The sequence below is a fragment of the Dunckerocampus dactyliophorus genome, chromosome 14 (genome assembly GCF_027744805.1).
Source record: "Dunckerocampus dactyliophorus isolate RoL2022-P2 chromosome 14, RoL_Ddac_1.1, whole genome shotgun sequence".
NCBI classification, from domain to species: domain Eukaryota; kingdom Metazoa; phylum Chordata; class Actinopteri; order Syngnathiformes; family Syngnathidae; genus Dunckerocampus; species Dunckerocampus dactyliophorus.
In genome coordinates this window covers 17,753,786-17,771,408 of record NC_072832.1, presented here as the reverse complement: position 1 = coordinate 17,771,408, position 17,623 = coordinate 17,753,786, and the positions used below count along the sequence as shown (strand labels likewise).

General features: G+C 39.7%; 1 protein-coding gene across 1 annotated transcript in view; it reads left to right on the top strand.

Annotated features, from left to right (window-relative positions):
* The window catches only part of LOC129194203 (adhesion G protein-coupled receptor A1), a 224,516-nt gene that overhangs the window by 13,497 nt on the left and 193,396 nt on the right, over positions 1-17,623 (top strand). The window contains exon 2 of the mRNA XM_054799239.1: positions 9,795-9,866. Coding sequence (XP_054655214.1) covers positions 9,795-9,866 — 72 coding nt within the window. The remainder of the gene's footprint in view (positions 1-9,794; positions 9,867-17,623) is intronic.

Here is a 17,623-nt window from a genome sequence, read left to right as displayed (position 1 = left end):
CACTTACTGAGTGCACTCAGATGGTAGGCAGGGTTTGCGCACTAAGCCGGAAAGAGGCGCTCGCGGCAGCCTCATCTTGGTGTCTGCCCTATATTTAACCAGGAGATGTGCAACCTCAGCCGTTTTTACTTAACAAAATATGAAAAATGATTGGAATCACACAGAAAATACATTTATAAAACAATTCAATGGACAAATATGAATATTTAACTTATGTAATGATTTATATGTTAATTTTCATCGTGACTGTCTGCTATTTATGTATTTAATTATTTTTACACATTAATACAGACCATAAGGTCAAAGCTATGTTTGCATTCAACTTATACCACTATTCATTTTCTTAAAAATGTTTTCTGGTTTCATAGAAATTGTACTACACGTATTTACCATTCATCATAATTGATTGTTTTGTTCGGTCTGATAATAACAAACAACCTTACAATGTTGAAAAGAAATTGACTAAAGTGGGACTACTGGAGGTTCAGGAATACAATCGAACATGAAACCAGTAAACGTATTGACTCCAGTCCCCACAGTTCTCTGCCTGTACTCAATAAAAGGAGGCTGTTAGAATATCCCTTGTTTGTATCAAGGAAGTGATTTTGTGCGGCAGTGGCAGTCGATGTTGAGTGTATTTAAGAGATGCCTCTGAACCTCTCCCTGGTATCGCATTAATATAATACACTATGCTACCGATACGTATTGCGATACATTCATCTACTCATAATATAAAATACATTCTATAGTCAAGCTGATTTTTGTTGGTCAAGTTGAAACTTGGAAGACCAGATAGGAAACAGTGTCCAGCAATAAGCCAAACCAAGGCCAATTAGGCACACTATTTTTGTAAATTCCCAAACGGCTCATTTTCTGCCACTTGAATAAACAACTCAGGAATTTCCTTCCCATTTGTGATGAGTTAAATCCCAGGCAGATGTTCCTTACTGTCATGTAGAGACTATATAGAGTAATGTATTGATAATATATACTTTTTGTATGTAACCCCTGGAGCAATGTCCGTTTCCCATCCGAGGTCGGTGTTGGTTGATATAAAATATGTTGTTTTCATTGGCTGTGCCTGGTAACTCTATCTTTATAGAATAACACAGCTTTTGGCTGGTTAAAGAAAAATGGCTCAAAACCATGAGGCCAATGGAATCCAGTGTTTGTAATAGTTAACATTACGATCCCTGCTCCACTTCTTCCTCATGATTGGTGGTGTGGATGGTGTCGTTTGCTATTTTGGTTCCTGCTTTTGTGTAATAATACAGCTGGATGTCTCTGGCGCATGGCCGCCAGGCTAGTTTCTAGATTAGTTACATTTCAGTCAGACCACACAGAAGTCTCCCAGCTGTAGCGAGGACACAGAAATCGGCAGCTCCCGTGTAAGTGAAGAACTGACATAGATCTCCCTCATCTCCATAAAACAGCAATTTGGGATGCTTCGCAGACATGTATGTAAACAGGAGTTGTGGCTACAGTTAACCTGAATTATCATGCTCATGTCCTGTAGTGTGTTTACCCTAAAATAACAGCATGGTTATCCTGTTGACAGTACACGGTCTTATAAAAATAGGATAATGTTAGTGTCATTGCCACGGTGAGCCTGGAATACACACTTCCGTATTGTCAGACCAGGCGATCAGCTTGTGCTGGGAAGGGTCTATTGTCAAAATATTTTGATGTGGGAAAATGAGCAATCATTTATTCCAGGAGTTTCCAAACCTTTCCCCCCCGAGGGCCACATACTGAAAAATAAAAGGACGCAAGGGCCACTTTGGTGTTTTGTAAAGCACACATGTAAATACGCTAAGAAGTTATATATATTTCAAGAAAAAAACGCATTTCAGCTTTGTGATATACTGAAGGTGAAAAAAAAAGTATTATTAGTATGAACTTTGGTCTTGGCTCTTTCTTCCCCCTTTTTGCGTTTTTTTTTTTTAAATTTTCCAAATATTTAAACTTTCTTCTTAAATAACCTTGCAAATTTAATTTGCGTATTATGACATTATTCCTATTCCCGTAATAAACGTTTTCCCCAACCAAATTTTCAGAAAACTACAAAACTCTTGTTTTGCTTCTCATAATATTACAACATTTTTTTTTAATTACCTATTTTTTCTTTAATATGTCAACTCTGGTACCAACATTACATTATGATTCTTCATAATGTTAATTTATTTATGTTTTTTTATTGATGCTGTTTTCACATGCGATAATGTTTTTTCTCTTTTTGTTTTGATTTTATTCTCGTAAAATTACCTTTATTTATGTTTATTTCCAAAGGTGTTTTTTTTTCCATTTCTGCTGTTTTTTTAAATTTTCCAACTGTTTCAACTTTCTTTTTGTAAATTTTCTTCTCATAATTAGGACTTTAATTCCCAGAATATTTTCACTTTATTCATATAACAATATTACTTTTTTTGTAACCTAATTAAAAAAAATTTAAACCTCCATCCATCCATCCAGCCATCCATCCATCCATTCATCTTCTACCGCTTATCCGAGATCAGGTCGCAGGGGCAACAGCCTAAGCAGGGAGGCCCAGATTTTCCTCTCCCCGGCCACTTCATCCAGCTCCTCCCGGCGGATCCCGAGGCGTTCCCTGGCCAGTTGGGAAACATAGTCTCTCCAACGTGTCCTGGGTCTTCCCCAAGGCCTTCTTTCGGTCTGACTTGGCCTGAACACCTCCCCAGGGAGTCCGGGAGGCATCCTGACCAGATGCCTAAGCCACCTCATCTGGCTCCTCTCAATGCGGAGGAGTAGCGGTTCGGATGACAGTGCTTCTCACCTTACTGTATCTCTAAGGGAGAGCCCAGCCACCCTACGGCGAAAACTCATTTCGGCCGCTTGTACCCGCGATCTTGTCCTTTTGGTCACTACCCAAAGCTCATAACCATAGGTTTAAATTTAAACTTTATTTGTAGTTTTGTTTGTTCCTCAGAATATTATGATGTTATTGATTGATTTATGATTTATTTAATTTAATATTACTGATTTAAAAAAAAAAATTATATTGATTTTAATGAGATGGGAGGATTTCACTCAAAATGGCCTTCAGAAAATCCTATTTGGTGGCCAGTGTCGTACTGAGAATTGTTGTTCTTCTAGTTGCAACAGGTTGAACAGCACCTCTGCTGATTGACTGAATCCCTAACAATCTATTCATCAGTTGATGAATTATTCTGCCCATGCCGAGTTAATGCTACTTTTGATGCTTCATCTCATTACTCCATTGTACAGTTTAGACAAGATTGATTAGTGTTCAGCACAAACAATAATTAGTTTGACTTGTTTAAGCTGCTGGACATGAATTTATCATTTAACAGGTGCACTTTAATTGATGTCAATTTTTGTCTGCCAGAGTGACTTACAAATAATGTATCTTTTCAATGAATTATCCTCACATTACATTACAATATGGGAAGCTTTGGAGCAAAAAAGACAACAAAACAACAACAAACAAACAAAGGAAAACAAACTGTAACTACAAGGTCACTGACATTAAACAGCCAGTAAGTGAAATATGCCTGTTATACCACTGTGACTAAATTGCATGTCAACACATGGGCAGATATTGTACTTCACAGCCAATGTAGCCTTTTCCTCCTCCTGCAATTATGTTCACTGCAGTTTAGCCACTGAGAACATGATTGGCAATGTAAATAGAGAGCTGGACAAATACCCAGAAGTTTGTCATGGGGCTGTTTACATAATGTTCAATTCTGCTATTCTGCTCATTTCCTGGACAATACGCAGAAGCCTGAGTTAGGCACGTAGGGGCCGGAAAGCACACACTCACACAAACGTACGCATACACACACAAATATACAGCGCAGGACACGGTTGAGTTTGCACAAACAGAGACTGCCTGTCCCTGAGTAAGATGTCCACAAAGGGATGTGTCGTGGTATGGGGAACCCAACATAGTGACAACATCATGTATCCCATGATCTCACTATTCACTATCTTCACCGCCACACAGCATCCACATGTCTTTGTCAAAAAAAAACTTTTTTTTCCAGTAAGATGTGAAATATTGGAAGCTTGACCCTCACTGCACTTTCTCACCATGTCCATCTGACTTCATGCTGCCATATTGACTACTATTTGCTGATGTCAGAGAGCTTTTTTGTTAAAATAAACCTAAAGTGACAGAGCCCCTGGTAGGGTATTATTGTATGGATCAACAACAATGGAAGCATAGACTGCTGCATACTGATGTTTGGCTCTCTTCCACCCAGCTTGGTGATTCCAATTGATCCGAGCAATTTCACCCTGGAACATCGGCCAAAAAGGCAAATATAAGAACGTCTACCTAAAAAAAAAAATCGTTCAGCTGTTGGTTGGTCTACCTGTAATTGGTTGACGTGTACTACATTATTTCCTGTCTGTATACGACTTGTACTGACGGCAGACAGCCCACCTTTGCAAACGCCTTCTACACTGATTTCGGCTATACTGACTGCTGTCACCCATCGAATGGTTCAAGCTGCAATAACACTCCGTTCTCTCTTTAATTACCATTGTTCACTTGCGACAGGAAGCTAACAAGCTACAGTCAGATAGAGTTCCTCACAGGGTTGACGTCACATTACACATTCAGCCCAAATGAAGAGCTACAAAAGCAAGTGTACAGGGACCATTTGCTGCCAGTGGCTCGTAACATTTCTTTAAGGTGGGCAGTTCTGGAATATCATGAGAAGTAAGATTTTAGGGCATGCCCACGTGTTAATGACAGGTTGGCGCTGATATGATTTTGCTGACCAAAGCTTGGGTCCATCCTGGCCTGGGGCTTAGAGAGGGCTTCCTGTCGACAATCCAGCCTTTCCTGCTAAGACAAGAGTTATCACTCCAGAGAGGATTTGCACTTTCCTCAAAGAATATAGTACACATAAGCATTCCTGATAAATGTGGTAACAAATTGTGTTGACAGAAGTGTGACACGTTCCCTATGTTTATACACGTGGTCAAAATTGTCGGTATTCTGACGCCAAAGAAGGAAAAAGCTGTACCTTTTGAAACTGACAAAAATTTACTAAAAATGAATGAATGGAAATCAGACACGGATGGATAATAATAATTCTTATAGTAATTTAATAATAATGATTATTGAATTCGGTAGTGTTTCTCAAGTCTCTGCTTTCCTTTTGATCAAGGCTGCAAAATGGAACCAAAGAAAGTTGCAAGTGCCAACATTTGTTAATGTGAGAAACACCATTGAATTCAAGAAATAATTGATGGCAAAACACCAAGGTGGTGTCCGTGTTAATCATGTCTTGTCTTTATCAACAATCCCGTCTTTAATGAAGGTCAAATTAACCGTAAACGTTCATTTATCCCTTTTATCCATCATTGATATGCATTTTGAAGTGTTTTATGTATGGAAAATTGAATTATAAAACAAAAAAAAACCCTGTTTTGGGTTTACATTGGTGAGACTTGTGGCGTAACTGTGTTAGTTTGCAAAGAACGACAGAGTCAACCGCTGATGACATCATAGACATGAGACAAAGCTGACTTCCGCTTACTGTTTTCATGTATTAGCAAGCTGCTGACAAGGATGTTTTGATATAAAAACATATTAACACATTTGAACACATTTGCACTCCTGCAGTGTATTACGTAATAACACAACAAGACACAACACAAAATTTTGGCCGTAAATGTAACCCGAAAACACGCAAACCGGGATGTATGCTACGTATGCTAAGTTCCACTGTACATATACAGTATGTATCAAACACGGTCTCTGAACCTGGAGAGATCTTTACAAGAATATTCTACTCGACATATTTTTTTTAATTGTTAGTCCAGGCAAAATGAACATTCCATGGTTGTAATTATTACATTATTGAGGTACAGTGATGATAAAATCAATCTTGGATAACATTTGGTCTTCATTGATTTAAATACTTTAATCCTGGATATTGGGAAAAAGGACACAAAAACCTGACAGGAATATCATCATTCTTTCATCGTTTTATTGTATATGTGTGCATCATTGCATATGTATGCACAAAACCAAATTGTTCCAGAGGCAGAGCAGCACTGCAGTAGATGATTTAAGCTAGCTGGCTCAATCAATATTTGATCGGATATGAAATCCAGAAACACCACCCAAAGAGTGTTTAAAATGATTTCAATCTAGGCAGTATAAGTAAGTATAAGTATGATATAAATCCTGAGCAGCTCGCATAGTAGTACTGTAGCACTGAATGAATTCGAGTGTATGTGAATGTGAATCAGCGACAATAAACAAGAGCTGCTGAAAAATGACTTATTCCACCAGGACAAGAACGTAAAATAGGTTGTCCACTGCAGTAACATTAATACAATTGGCCTCATTCACGAACATCTTCTTAGAAGTCTTCTTAAGAAGTGTACTTAAGAAGGCGCGGGTTGGAAACTGCTCCACATTCACGACACGTTCTTAAGTAGGGATAATCGTTCGCACCGGTGTTCTTAGGTTGATGAATGCCAACTGCGATGCACATGCATGTGAGGCCTAATTTGCATAGGTCACCGCCTATTATTTCCTATATAAGGTAAAAAATGTGCCGTGCGCAACGGGCAGCTGGAGGCGGAGATGGCAACGCGCAAGGGCAAGACTGAGGAGCAGCTGGACAACAAACCAAAGAAAAACTTCAATTGTACAGAAATAGAGGTGCTTTTACAAGGAGTGACCGAACACAAGACCACCTTATTTTCACGTGTATCCACCGGCGATCAGGCCAACCAAAAAGAGTCGGCATGGAGCACCATTGCAGGAAACATAAATGCCGTTTCCACGGAGAAACGCACCACCGCAGAGGTTAAAAAGAAGTTAAAATAGACAAAAAAAAAAAGATTGGACTGCACCGGAGGGATCTGGAGGAAACGGGAGGTGGGCCATCAATCAGAAACCAAACCATTTCGGAAACTCTAGAAAATATTTACACAATCATGATGGAAAAATAAAGTCAAAATACATAGTTTGTGTGTGACAATTTATTTTTTCTGTGGTTACATTTGATTAGACGCTGCCTAATTAATACAGCAGCCCCGTGCTCTGACTCAAGACGTGGCTGGGGGCGCATGTCGTTATCTGGGGGTGCTACGTGCGCAATAGACACACCACGTTTCATTGCGATGTTATTCTGATGATCCTGCACACCTGCAAGAACAGAGAGGGAAGCCTGAAGCCTGAAGCGGGACATCAAATATTCGTGGCTTTCAGCAAATAAATCTACATGTTTTTTTTTTGATGAATTGATGAATTGGGATTTGAATATATATTTATCCATGGAGTATATTTTAGTTGTTTTGATGATAAATAATTGTTGGGATATTTTATTTGCACTACATTTTTTGAGATCAGGTTGCAAAATCCATCATGAGGGCGATTGCGCATTGAAAGTGCAAGCTTTGCTTGTGCGTAAGAGTCCTCCTGAGCATTCGTAGAATTTGTTCTTAGATCTAAGAACTGTGAGTTAAGAACACGTTTCGTGAATGCCAAAAATCTTGGTAAGAAGGCTTTAAGAACACATTTGTGCGTAAGAACGTTTTGTGAATGAGGCCCAATGTCTCTATAAATATGCAGTATGAAATTCTCTTAAAAAAAAGACATATTCAAGAAGACAATCGCATATTCAGCCCAATAGATAAGGTACTTCACAAAACAATATATTGCATGAAAACAAACGATAGAATGAACATTGCATCATGTTATAATCAGGGCTGTCAAAATGAATAAGTAATCATGATTAAAATATTTCAAAAATGATGCGCAGCGCACAGCGACTCAAAACCCGACAAGTCCACTCACTGGCACACTATCTGGTGGCAGAACCAACTCAATCGAGATCGACGACTAAACAACATAGGGGCTCTCTCCATGGGAAGTTTGAGTACAAAAGCAATCCAAGAAGAAAAAAATCGACCGAAGTACTTTGCACACTCTGCAGGAAAAAGTTTTGTTTCAGCGAGACGGTTCAAGGTTAAAGTACCATATCAACACGAAACATACAGTACATTAGTCAGGGATTCTCTGCAAGTACTTCAGCGAACACGCCGCCTGGCATATGCGAAAACACCCTCACGGTACATTAGTTCCACTGACAAACTGACTGACACAATCGCCAAATGGATTGCAGAAAACTACACACCGATTAACACCATGGAGGACTGGGGCTTTACTAAGGTTTTGCAAGTTACACATAAAAATACAGAATGACACAAAGTGCCATCATGAACAAAAATAATGACAAAAATCTACTGGTTCTATGAAAGCGAAAAGAAAGAAGGATGAGCTTAGTACGTCTCCCTGACTGGACTTCTGTGAGCAACAGAAGCGCCAGATGGGAAATGAAGTAAATGTCTGGGAGTGGGCAATTGAAGAGTCTACTTACCCCCACAAAATAAAACTCAAATATTAATGAATGAATGTTGATCATGATTCATCTAAATTAAGCTGGAGCGGTGGCGTGATTCATAGTGATTAAGTTCTTTCAAAATGTACCGCTTATGTTTCCAACCTGTCGTATGTCGAACAACTCATCAAGTCCTGATCCACCGTGTTATTATTATTATTATTATTATTGTTTAAAACTGGCCGCTTAAGTTGACATCAACATTCATGGTTGACCCCTTTTCTTGGCATAAAATGTGAGGCCCGAAGAGGTTATTTCTATGAAAACTCGCCAACATACACACGTCAACATAAATAGAAATTCATATAAACTACACATTTTTGGCTTTGAATTTTATCGAGGAAAAGGCTTCTTCAGACGTCATCTGTACTTCTGTGAAGAAGGTGTCGGATGTTTCGCTCCTCATCCGAAGAGCTTCGTCAGCGAACTAATACTACGAACTAAACTTTATTAGTTTGCTAATAAAGTTAATAAAGCGAACTAATACTACGAACTAAACTTTATTAGTTCGCTGACGAAGCTCTTCGGATGAGGAGCGAAACGTCCGACACCTTCTTCACAGAAGTACAGATGACGTCTCAAGAAGCCTTTTCCTCGATGGACAACTCCTGTACGACTGAGAGCCTACACAGACGTTTTGAATTTTATGTTGACTAAAGTGGTCAAACATGTATGTCGACGTCTGTTTAAGAGGACAATTTTTACTAATAAAAAAAAACACAATGAACCAGGACTTGATGAGGTTGTCAACATAAACGGGTTGTTGAAATAATCCAACTCAAACAGGTTCAACTGTGTTGATTTACACTACTCACCTGCCTGACTCCAGGTATCAAACGATTTCATTGGCTCATTTTGAGCGACGTCATCGCTTTTGCTGTCACGTAACTGTAATAACTGAAGTAATTACGTCCGCAAACTGCCACAGCGTTCGGTCCGCGAGCACAATTATATGTTATTATTATATTTCTCATTCACTTTAATCGGTCAGGAGTCCATAAAGGGCCATCACTGGGTCCGGATCCGGACCGAGGTCCTCCATTTGGTGGCTGCTCTTAATATTAGTTTAATGCTTAAATGTACTGCATGTTTCTATTATGCAATAATACAGGTTATGGTACTTTTTAAAGTGGAAACTGTGACATTGGATTAATGAACAGTGATTCTGCATCATCAACAAATGCTCATGACATGCTCTGGCTCAGTAATTTACAGCTTTAAACTCATTGGTCTTAGATCCTTATCGCTTTGCAACATATTTAGACTTAAATAACATGACATTTTTAAAATACTTAATGCAGCTCTATTTTCTTTGACATTATTGTGCTGGTGCATTGTGTATGCTGACCTCATTTCCAATCACATTTTGCCCTTGAACAGAAATCTGAGTAACAACAAGATCTCTGTGCTGAGGAACGGCTCCTTCTATGGCTTGGCAGCGCTGGAAAAACTGTAAGTACTTAAATCAAGACGACTTTATTGTTTTGTCCTCCCCTGAGTCGCAGTCATTGTCATTGTACTGGAGCTTGAGAGAGCAAAAAAGGAAGACATACCGGGAATTAGGAGGTCCTTGTTCGAGTGCGCTTTGCAGGAGGATTGCCAATAGTTTTCACCTTTCAGCCCTGGTGCTTAACCTCAATTGGCGCAGTAAATGTCTTGAAAAAGATAATATGAAGCATCAAATAAGAGTCTAATGTAGTGCTGGATGTGGGAACCCTGACAGCGTGTAACCCTTGTCAATGAATCCCAGACTTTATGTGATGTCCCAATAGGCCTCATTGGAGCAGCCTGAAGATGAGATCTATGATGGCTGTGCTGCTACTCATGTCTGCCCCCTGAAGTCACCAATTGATTGCTTTCACCTCTGTCGAGCCCTTGGATAACTGCCTCTCTACCTGGTTGGGTGGTGACACCGACATTTGTAGATAAAAAGGAAATGTATTTCTCCACTTTTAGGTCAATCACCCTACAGATGTAGTGTGATGTAGGGTTTATTGTAGAAAAGTATTGAAACTTCCAGAGATGGACCGGACCCCTTCGTTACCTCAGAATTGTATTGCTTCAATTCCTTTCTTCCAACTTTGTGGAATTAGTTTGGAGAAGCACGGCAGTGCTCCAGTATAAGAATGGCTGCAACGAATGATTATTTTCTTAGTCAAAGCTTGTTGTTTCGATTAATAACAATAATAATCACTATTAATTAATAGTAATAGTAACTCAATATGAACCAAAAACAACATGTAGTGGTTTGGGCCGGAACATATCAGAAAAGAGGCACAGATGTTGATCACTGTTTTCCAAAGTCAAATCTGATGCGTGTCAATAACTTGTTTTGCCTAAAACACAAAGAAAATAGGTCTGCTTTCATGGATGACTTAAGAAATTAAAAATTCACATTTAAGAGGCTGAAATCAGACCATATTTATATTTTCAAATAAAAAAATGATTGACTACCAAACTAATTGGATGATCAATTAATAATTGATTAATTGTTGCAGCTCTAAAGGCATGGGTTCAGCATTTGCTACCTTGTAAATTTGTCTTATTTTTTTCCCTTCACAAATTAGTTGTTTTCTTCTGCAAGCAAACACAGCTCAATAGTAATTTATAAATATGTGATATTACAAGCAGTATACTTGTACCACTGTTAAAAAAGCCCACTGATCATGTTCTTCCATCAAGAAGTGAGATTTTGCACTTTGTTCGGCTGTATTGAATGCACCATAGTTGTGTAGTTCTGTGTAACTTTTTCCAATGCTACAAACTGCACTGTGACTCCGATTCCATCTGTCCGTCAATTATGTTATATTAGCATTCATTAGTGGTGAGTTCCTATACATTTTATACTTTAAATGTGATGAATAAGTGTGTGATGCATACAATCCTGATCAAAATCTTAAGACCAGTTGAAAAATTGCTAGAATTTGCATTTTGCACATTTGTAAATTAAGTAGCTTTTAAGTAGAGCTACAATATGCAAAAACAAGAAGGGGGAATGAGACAAAAAGCAATTTAATTTATTGAAAATAACAATTAAACTGAAATAAGCTGTTTATCAGCTAATCAAAAGTTTAAGACCACAGGCTATAAAAGCCAAAATCTGCTAAAAAGTCTCATTTTCTGTCAGGTATTCACACTGTCATGCCCTCCTGATGGCTAAAGCTTAGACGCTTTCTCTTTTTCAACGCGGTCGGATTGTTGAGCTGCATAAGCAAGGCCTCTCGCAGCGTGCCGTTGCTGCTGAGGTTGGGCGCAGTAAGACAGTCATTCTACATTTTTTGAAAGATCCTGAGCATTATGAAACAAAAAAGTCAAGTGGTAGACCCAAAAAAATCACACCTGCGCTGAGCCGGAGGATCTAATTGGCTGTCCATCAAGAAACAGGCCCTTACTGGTGCTGACTGCAGCGCAATAACCATCAGACGGCATCTGCGGGAAAAGGGTCTAAAAAACAAAAAATGAATTCAAAGACCTCGTCTCCTTCAACGTCACAAAACTGCCTGTTTAGACTTTGCCAGGGAGCATCAAACATGGGACATTGAAAGGTGGAAAAAAGTTTTATTCTCTGATGAGAACAAATGTAACCTTGACAGTCCAGATGACTTCCAACGTTACTGGCATGACAAGGAGATCCCACCTGAGATGTTTTCTACCCGCCATAGTGGAGGGGGGTTCCATCATGATCAGAGGTGCTTTTTCATTCAGTGGAACACCGCAGCTTCAGGTGGTGCAGGGTGTTTGATCAGGAGTGTATTAAGGGCTTAAACCTGGAGTGATTGAAGCGAAAGGGAAAAGCTGAATCTCATCTAATCTAATTGCGGGGTTGCAACCATGTCTGGAGGCAGTCCGCGTCACTTCCGGTGAGCCGATGGGGGTCAAGCATTGAATATGACCACATACATGCTCAGTATGTTTGTACATTGCAGATTAAAGCGAATAACGGCGCATATTGTTGAAAGTATTTGCTCCAATTGTGTGAGTGTGCATTGCGTGTTGCAGGAAGACGTGAAATAGTTGAAAACAAAGCAGTCAAACTGCTGTGAAAGCTTATTTTACGCATCAGACATATTTAATGTAACAGATGATGATAGTAATGCTTGTGACATGTCCATCTGTGTTGTAACACAAAACCAGCCTGCATGAATGCAGTCTTGTATGTGTCCTTCATCATTTTGCTGCGCTGTTTTTCCAAGAGTGTTAATTTAGTTGGTTCTCACCCGGAAAAGGGTGGAGTGTCATCTCCGGGCCAGGGATGAGATCCTGCCCCAAATGGAGGAGTTTAAGTACTTTGGGGTCTTGTTAACTTGTTCACGTTGGTGCGGCGTTTGCAGTGATGTGGACTCTGCATCGGTCCGTTTTGTTGAAGAGGGTTGAGTTGAAAGTCAAAGCTCTTAATTTCCAGATCGATCTACATTCCTACCCTCACATATGGTCATGAGCTTTGGGTAGTGATCGAAAGAAGAAGTGACTGGTACAAGCGGCCGAAATCATTTTTTTTCTTAAGATGGCTGGGCTCTCCCTTGGAGATCAGTACTGTCATCCAGGAGAAACTTGGAGTAGAAGCGCTGCTCCTCCGCATTGAGAGGAACCAGATGAGGTGGCTCGGCCAGGACGCCTCCCTGGGGAGGTGTTCAGGGCAAGTCCAACCAGTAGGAGGACTTGGGGAAGACCCGGGACACGTTGGACAGACTGTGTCTCTCAACTGGCCTTGGAATGTGTCGGGATCCACCAGGAGGAGCTGGATGAAAGAGAGGGAATTCTGGCCTTCCCTGCTTAGACCCGACCTCGGATAAGCGGAAGAAGATGGAGTGTTAATTTAAAAATGAATGTGATGTTAGCAACACAAATGCAGTCCTGTTAAGTTTGCTCCCAGAAGCCTACGGATGACATGAGCACAAGCTTAACTCTCATTTGTACAAAAACTTAACTTTCACTCTCGAGAGACTCTGTGTACTTTCTTTCTGGGCTTGATCCTCAATCTTCCTCATTGATGATTGAGTCCAGCATTGTAACCAAATATAATGGTCTTATTTTTTAATACCATTTGAAAACCTTTTAAATTGTGTGATCATTGACTACTTCTACGATAGCAACACGGTCCAAAAAAACAGGAAGAAAGGCTCAAGAGAAGCAGTGGTCTTTACAGCTACTAGATTGCGTCACTCTGGCAGAGCACTTATTTATTTCTAGAAATATTTGTTTCTAAACATGTGAATGTGTGTGTTCTCGTAATCTTGTGTTAATGTTAATGTGAATAATTGGGCACTTATATACTGTAGTGTGAGCATTTAGATGAAGCCTGTAATTATGTGAGGTAATTGTTTCTGCGTTTCCCATTTTCATGAGTGTGTTTGAGTTCCAACAATATTTTAACTTTAATTTTAATTCAGTTTAACATATTTTGCTTGTTGTTGCTCACTGTAAACGGGAGCGTGTTCATACTCGACAAGAGAGACAGGACTAGCAGCCACTCTTCTCTGCGTTTTTTTGGTCATTTCTTGAACTTAGTAATAACTTTTCCCCAAATCCCTATGGGAACAGTTTCCGCATATGAGAACAGCGCTTATATGTTGCATTTTCGCTCTGACTTTACATGACTTCTAGCTACAATACATTTATTTGACCACCACCTGCTTGAGCTAGTGATGACGCTAACAAAGATTGTCATTTGTCAGTAACCTCAACCAAACAAACGTTCTTCTTGAGGAATGGCCACAAATTCCCACAGACACTCAAAATTATTGTGGGCAATCTGAAGAGCGGAACCATTTCTCATTCCAATACCAAATCCATATTTTCTTCTATTTTCCCATTCTGTAGTTGTAATGGCCATGTGTCCCAATACTTTTACCTGTATCAGTGGTTCCCAAACTTCTTTGAGTCGTGTACCCCTTCAGACTTTTTATTTACAGTGCAGAAGTACTTCCACGTGACTGACATGGTTTTGTTTACTTCCCTACCTGTTGCAAAAACCAAGCACAGTATTACTTCCTGTCACTTCCTGACTTACTCCCTGCTTGCTTAATTTTTGAAGAATGGAATAACATTAAAGTCTATATTTGAGTTGCTAAATAATCCGCCTACATGACTATGTCATTTGTCTCCCTGTCTCTCTGTACTGTTTAACCTTTCAACACTCATCCCCCTAGCTTGACTTGGATGATGAGACCTCATAAACCAAGGTTTGTCGTAGTTTACACCACACATACTAGGGGACTTCGCTCTTTTCTTCTTCTCCCTACCTGGGCACACTGTTCCTTTGTTCTGCCGCATGCAGCATTTGGGTACATTTGTCAGTGCACTTGATACCAGGCCAGGTACGCTCAGTGAGTAGAAAGTGGCTGCCAACTGTTCTTTGGTATGGCACATTGGACCCATGGGCTCGGTTGGCTGGATGACAGAATCAGAGGGAATTGGCAGCAGATTGACAAGTGTAATAGTGCATGTTTGTGTGATTGCACCATTCATTCTGCTTCTGTGGTCTCAGTGAGCTTGGCTTCTAGAATAGCAAACAGACCTGGTATGGTAACAATCAGGTAAATTGTGACTTTTTTCAATGGAACTGTAAATGTTAACAGTTAAGCATTTAAGCAATTTCAATGGATATTTAATATACGGTATTTAATGTACATAAACATGCTTTACACAATAATAAGGACACACGAGAAACAGATGACGATGGTCAAAATGCATTTTGGTGTCATTTTTGTCATATTTGTAGGCGGGGGGATGGGGTGGTTGGCCTAGTGTCGGTGGTAGGGATGCTCCGGTCAGGGTTTGCTGCCGATTCCGACACTGATCATCCATGAGTGAGATCGGCCGATACCAACAGTGGTGGAGCTACGGGGTGGCCTGGTCACTCTCCGGCCACCCCACTGGCCATCTAGGTATCAACTTATTGCCACCCCTATGTGAATAATGGTCTCACCTTGGCAAACCCAAATGTTTTATTGGAAAGTTATCCAAAACAACTGTACTCGAAATGTGCCGAAATACCATATCGAAGAATCTGAAACGGCGAATGATGTCTTTTGGAAATGTCAGCAGGCTCACTCCGTCTGCTCGAGTGTTCGAGCAAAAGCCTGTCACACAAGAAGCGGGCATAATATCAAAAAAATATATAACAACAACAGAAAATCAACAACAATGTGTAAACAATGCATTCCATGTGTACTGCCCAGAGGGCGTGTTCCTGAAGTAATGCCAATTCCCCCTTCTTCTCCTTTCTCTGACAGGATGGTTTTTTTTTGTGGCGAAAAATGTAAACAAGGTAAACACTGTATGTCGACATTAATTCGAATTCATTGTTATTTTACATGGCAATAACAAATAATAATAATATAACAAGATTAACATGGTTTTGGTGTCATGAGCACTTTACATGTAATGAGGGTGGAACATTTATTCAATCCATCTACAGTATCCATCTTGATTTGTACGGTTTACACACAATCACTTTTGTGAGCACAGAATTGCCAGAAAACTTGATGATTGTCTGATATGCAAGTGAGCCAGATTTTTGTAATCAGTGTTGAGTAAATGTAATGCATGTATTATATTCAGTCCAAGAACATTTCATAATTCAAGTTATTCTTAAATAAAATGACCTGTAAAGCATAATGATCACTATTAATTGAGGTTCTCTGTGTGTTTGATAATGAGCTGAGTACCCTACCACCCACCCTCTAATATGGACCCATGCTGCCAACTGTAAGCCAAACTGGCTCCCACGGTAGCAAAGCAGGAACAAAGGCGGTCACTGTTATCTGGTTGGTTAGTTTTGCCACTTAATCATGGGTTCCCACCACACAAACCTCTGTGTATGATCTGCAGTTAAGAATTGTTGATTTCGTTTCTCACGTAATCATTACATCATTAGAAAACTACTACACAAATAGAAGAACTTTGACTTTTAGTTATCTAATGTAAATGTTGAAGCAGTAGTAACTTTCTCTTCTTATATATTTTGTACATTACACAAAGTTTATTTGTCAGGCGTGTGAATAAAGGTGAATGAACATATCAAGTGCAGAAACGCTATCACAATTCAGGGTCTCACGTGCAATCGCTCACTCTGAGAAGAAGATGTCCAAGCCCTGATGAGGCATCCCTGAGAAAGTTTCGCTGTTGATTCCTCTTTTTTTCAGCCTCTGTGCAAGCGAGGTGATTGATGAGGGTACGTCTGAAGGGCACATTGTTCTGCTGGCTATGTACAGGATTACTCAAAAGAATGAACCGATTCCATGATGCATGCTTCTGTTCCCAAGCATCGTCATGGAATGAGTCAGTGACCATTTGAAAGAGGAGTTTTCTAAGTTTTTAATGGCTGCCACAGGGGGGCTGTAGTTGCGTTTTCCTCCAGCAACATTCCGTTGATCGTTACATGCTGATACGAGTGTGGGAGGAATTCTCTTATCGCATCGATGTTGCCCGTTCTGCAGGTGGTGGACACATTGGACACTTGTAAGACAGGAAATAAGACCTGATTGTAACAACCCTGTATGTGATCGTCTGCAATCTACGTCCACATGGTCATTAACCGTGCTTAGCCTAAGGTGATCCTCATCAGGTCGAATGTCAGAGGTTGCCTGTAAAAAAATGCTTTATTAACCATTTGAAGTCAATTTATGCTTGATTAAAAATATTCTATCTGATTTTCTAACAATGATCATGTTGTCATACTAATTTATTGATTACGTTTTACAATTCATGTATTTTCATTCTTTATATGTACAAGATTGCTGTATCTTGATTACTACTGTGATTGCTATTGAACAACTTGATTACAATATTTTATTTCAAACAGATTCAAATATTTCAGCGCCATATCGTATTTGATTTCATTTTTCATTTATATCGTTCGTTTTCTTTGATGATTGATATGTATTTACTCACCACTTTGTGGTCAATGTTGTATCGGTTACCAGATATGGTACCGTACCACTCGGTAACACGGTTGGACCCACTTGACACCTAAAGCATACCTGCCAACATGTATTTTCTCTTTTTGTACATGGCACACACTTTTACCCTTAAATACACTAAGCTTGTCTGCTTTCCAGATTTCGCCGCATTTCAGTTATGAGTTCAGTCTCTGCATTTAGTGTGCAAGTCCGAAAAAATCCTGAAGCTGTGGTAGACTCTGAAAACCCTGCACACGAGTGGCAACTAGCGGCTTTGGCCAGCGGCACCGGTGAGCGACGTGCTCA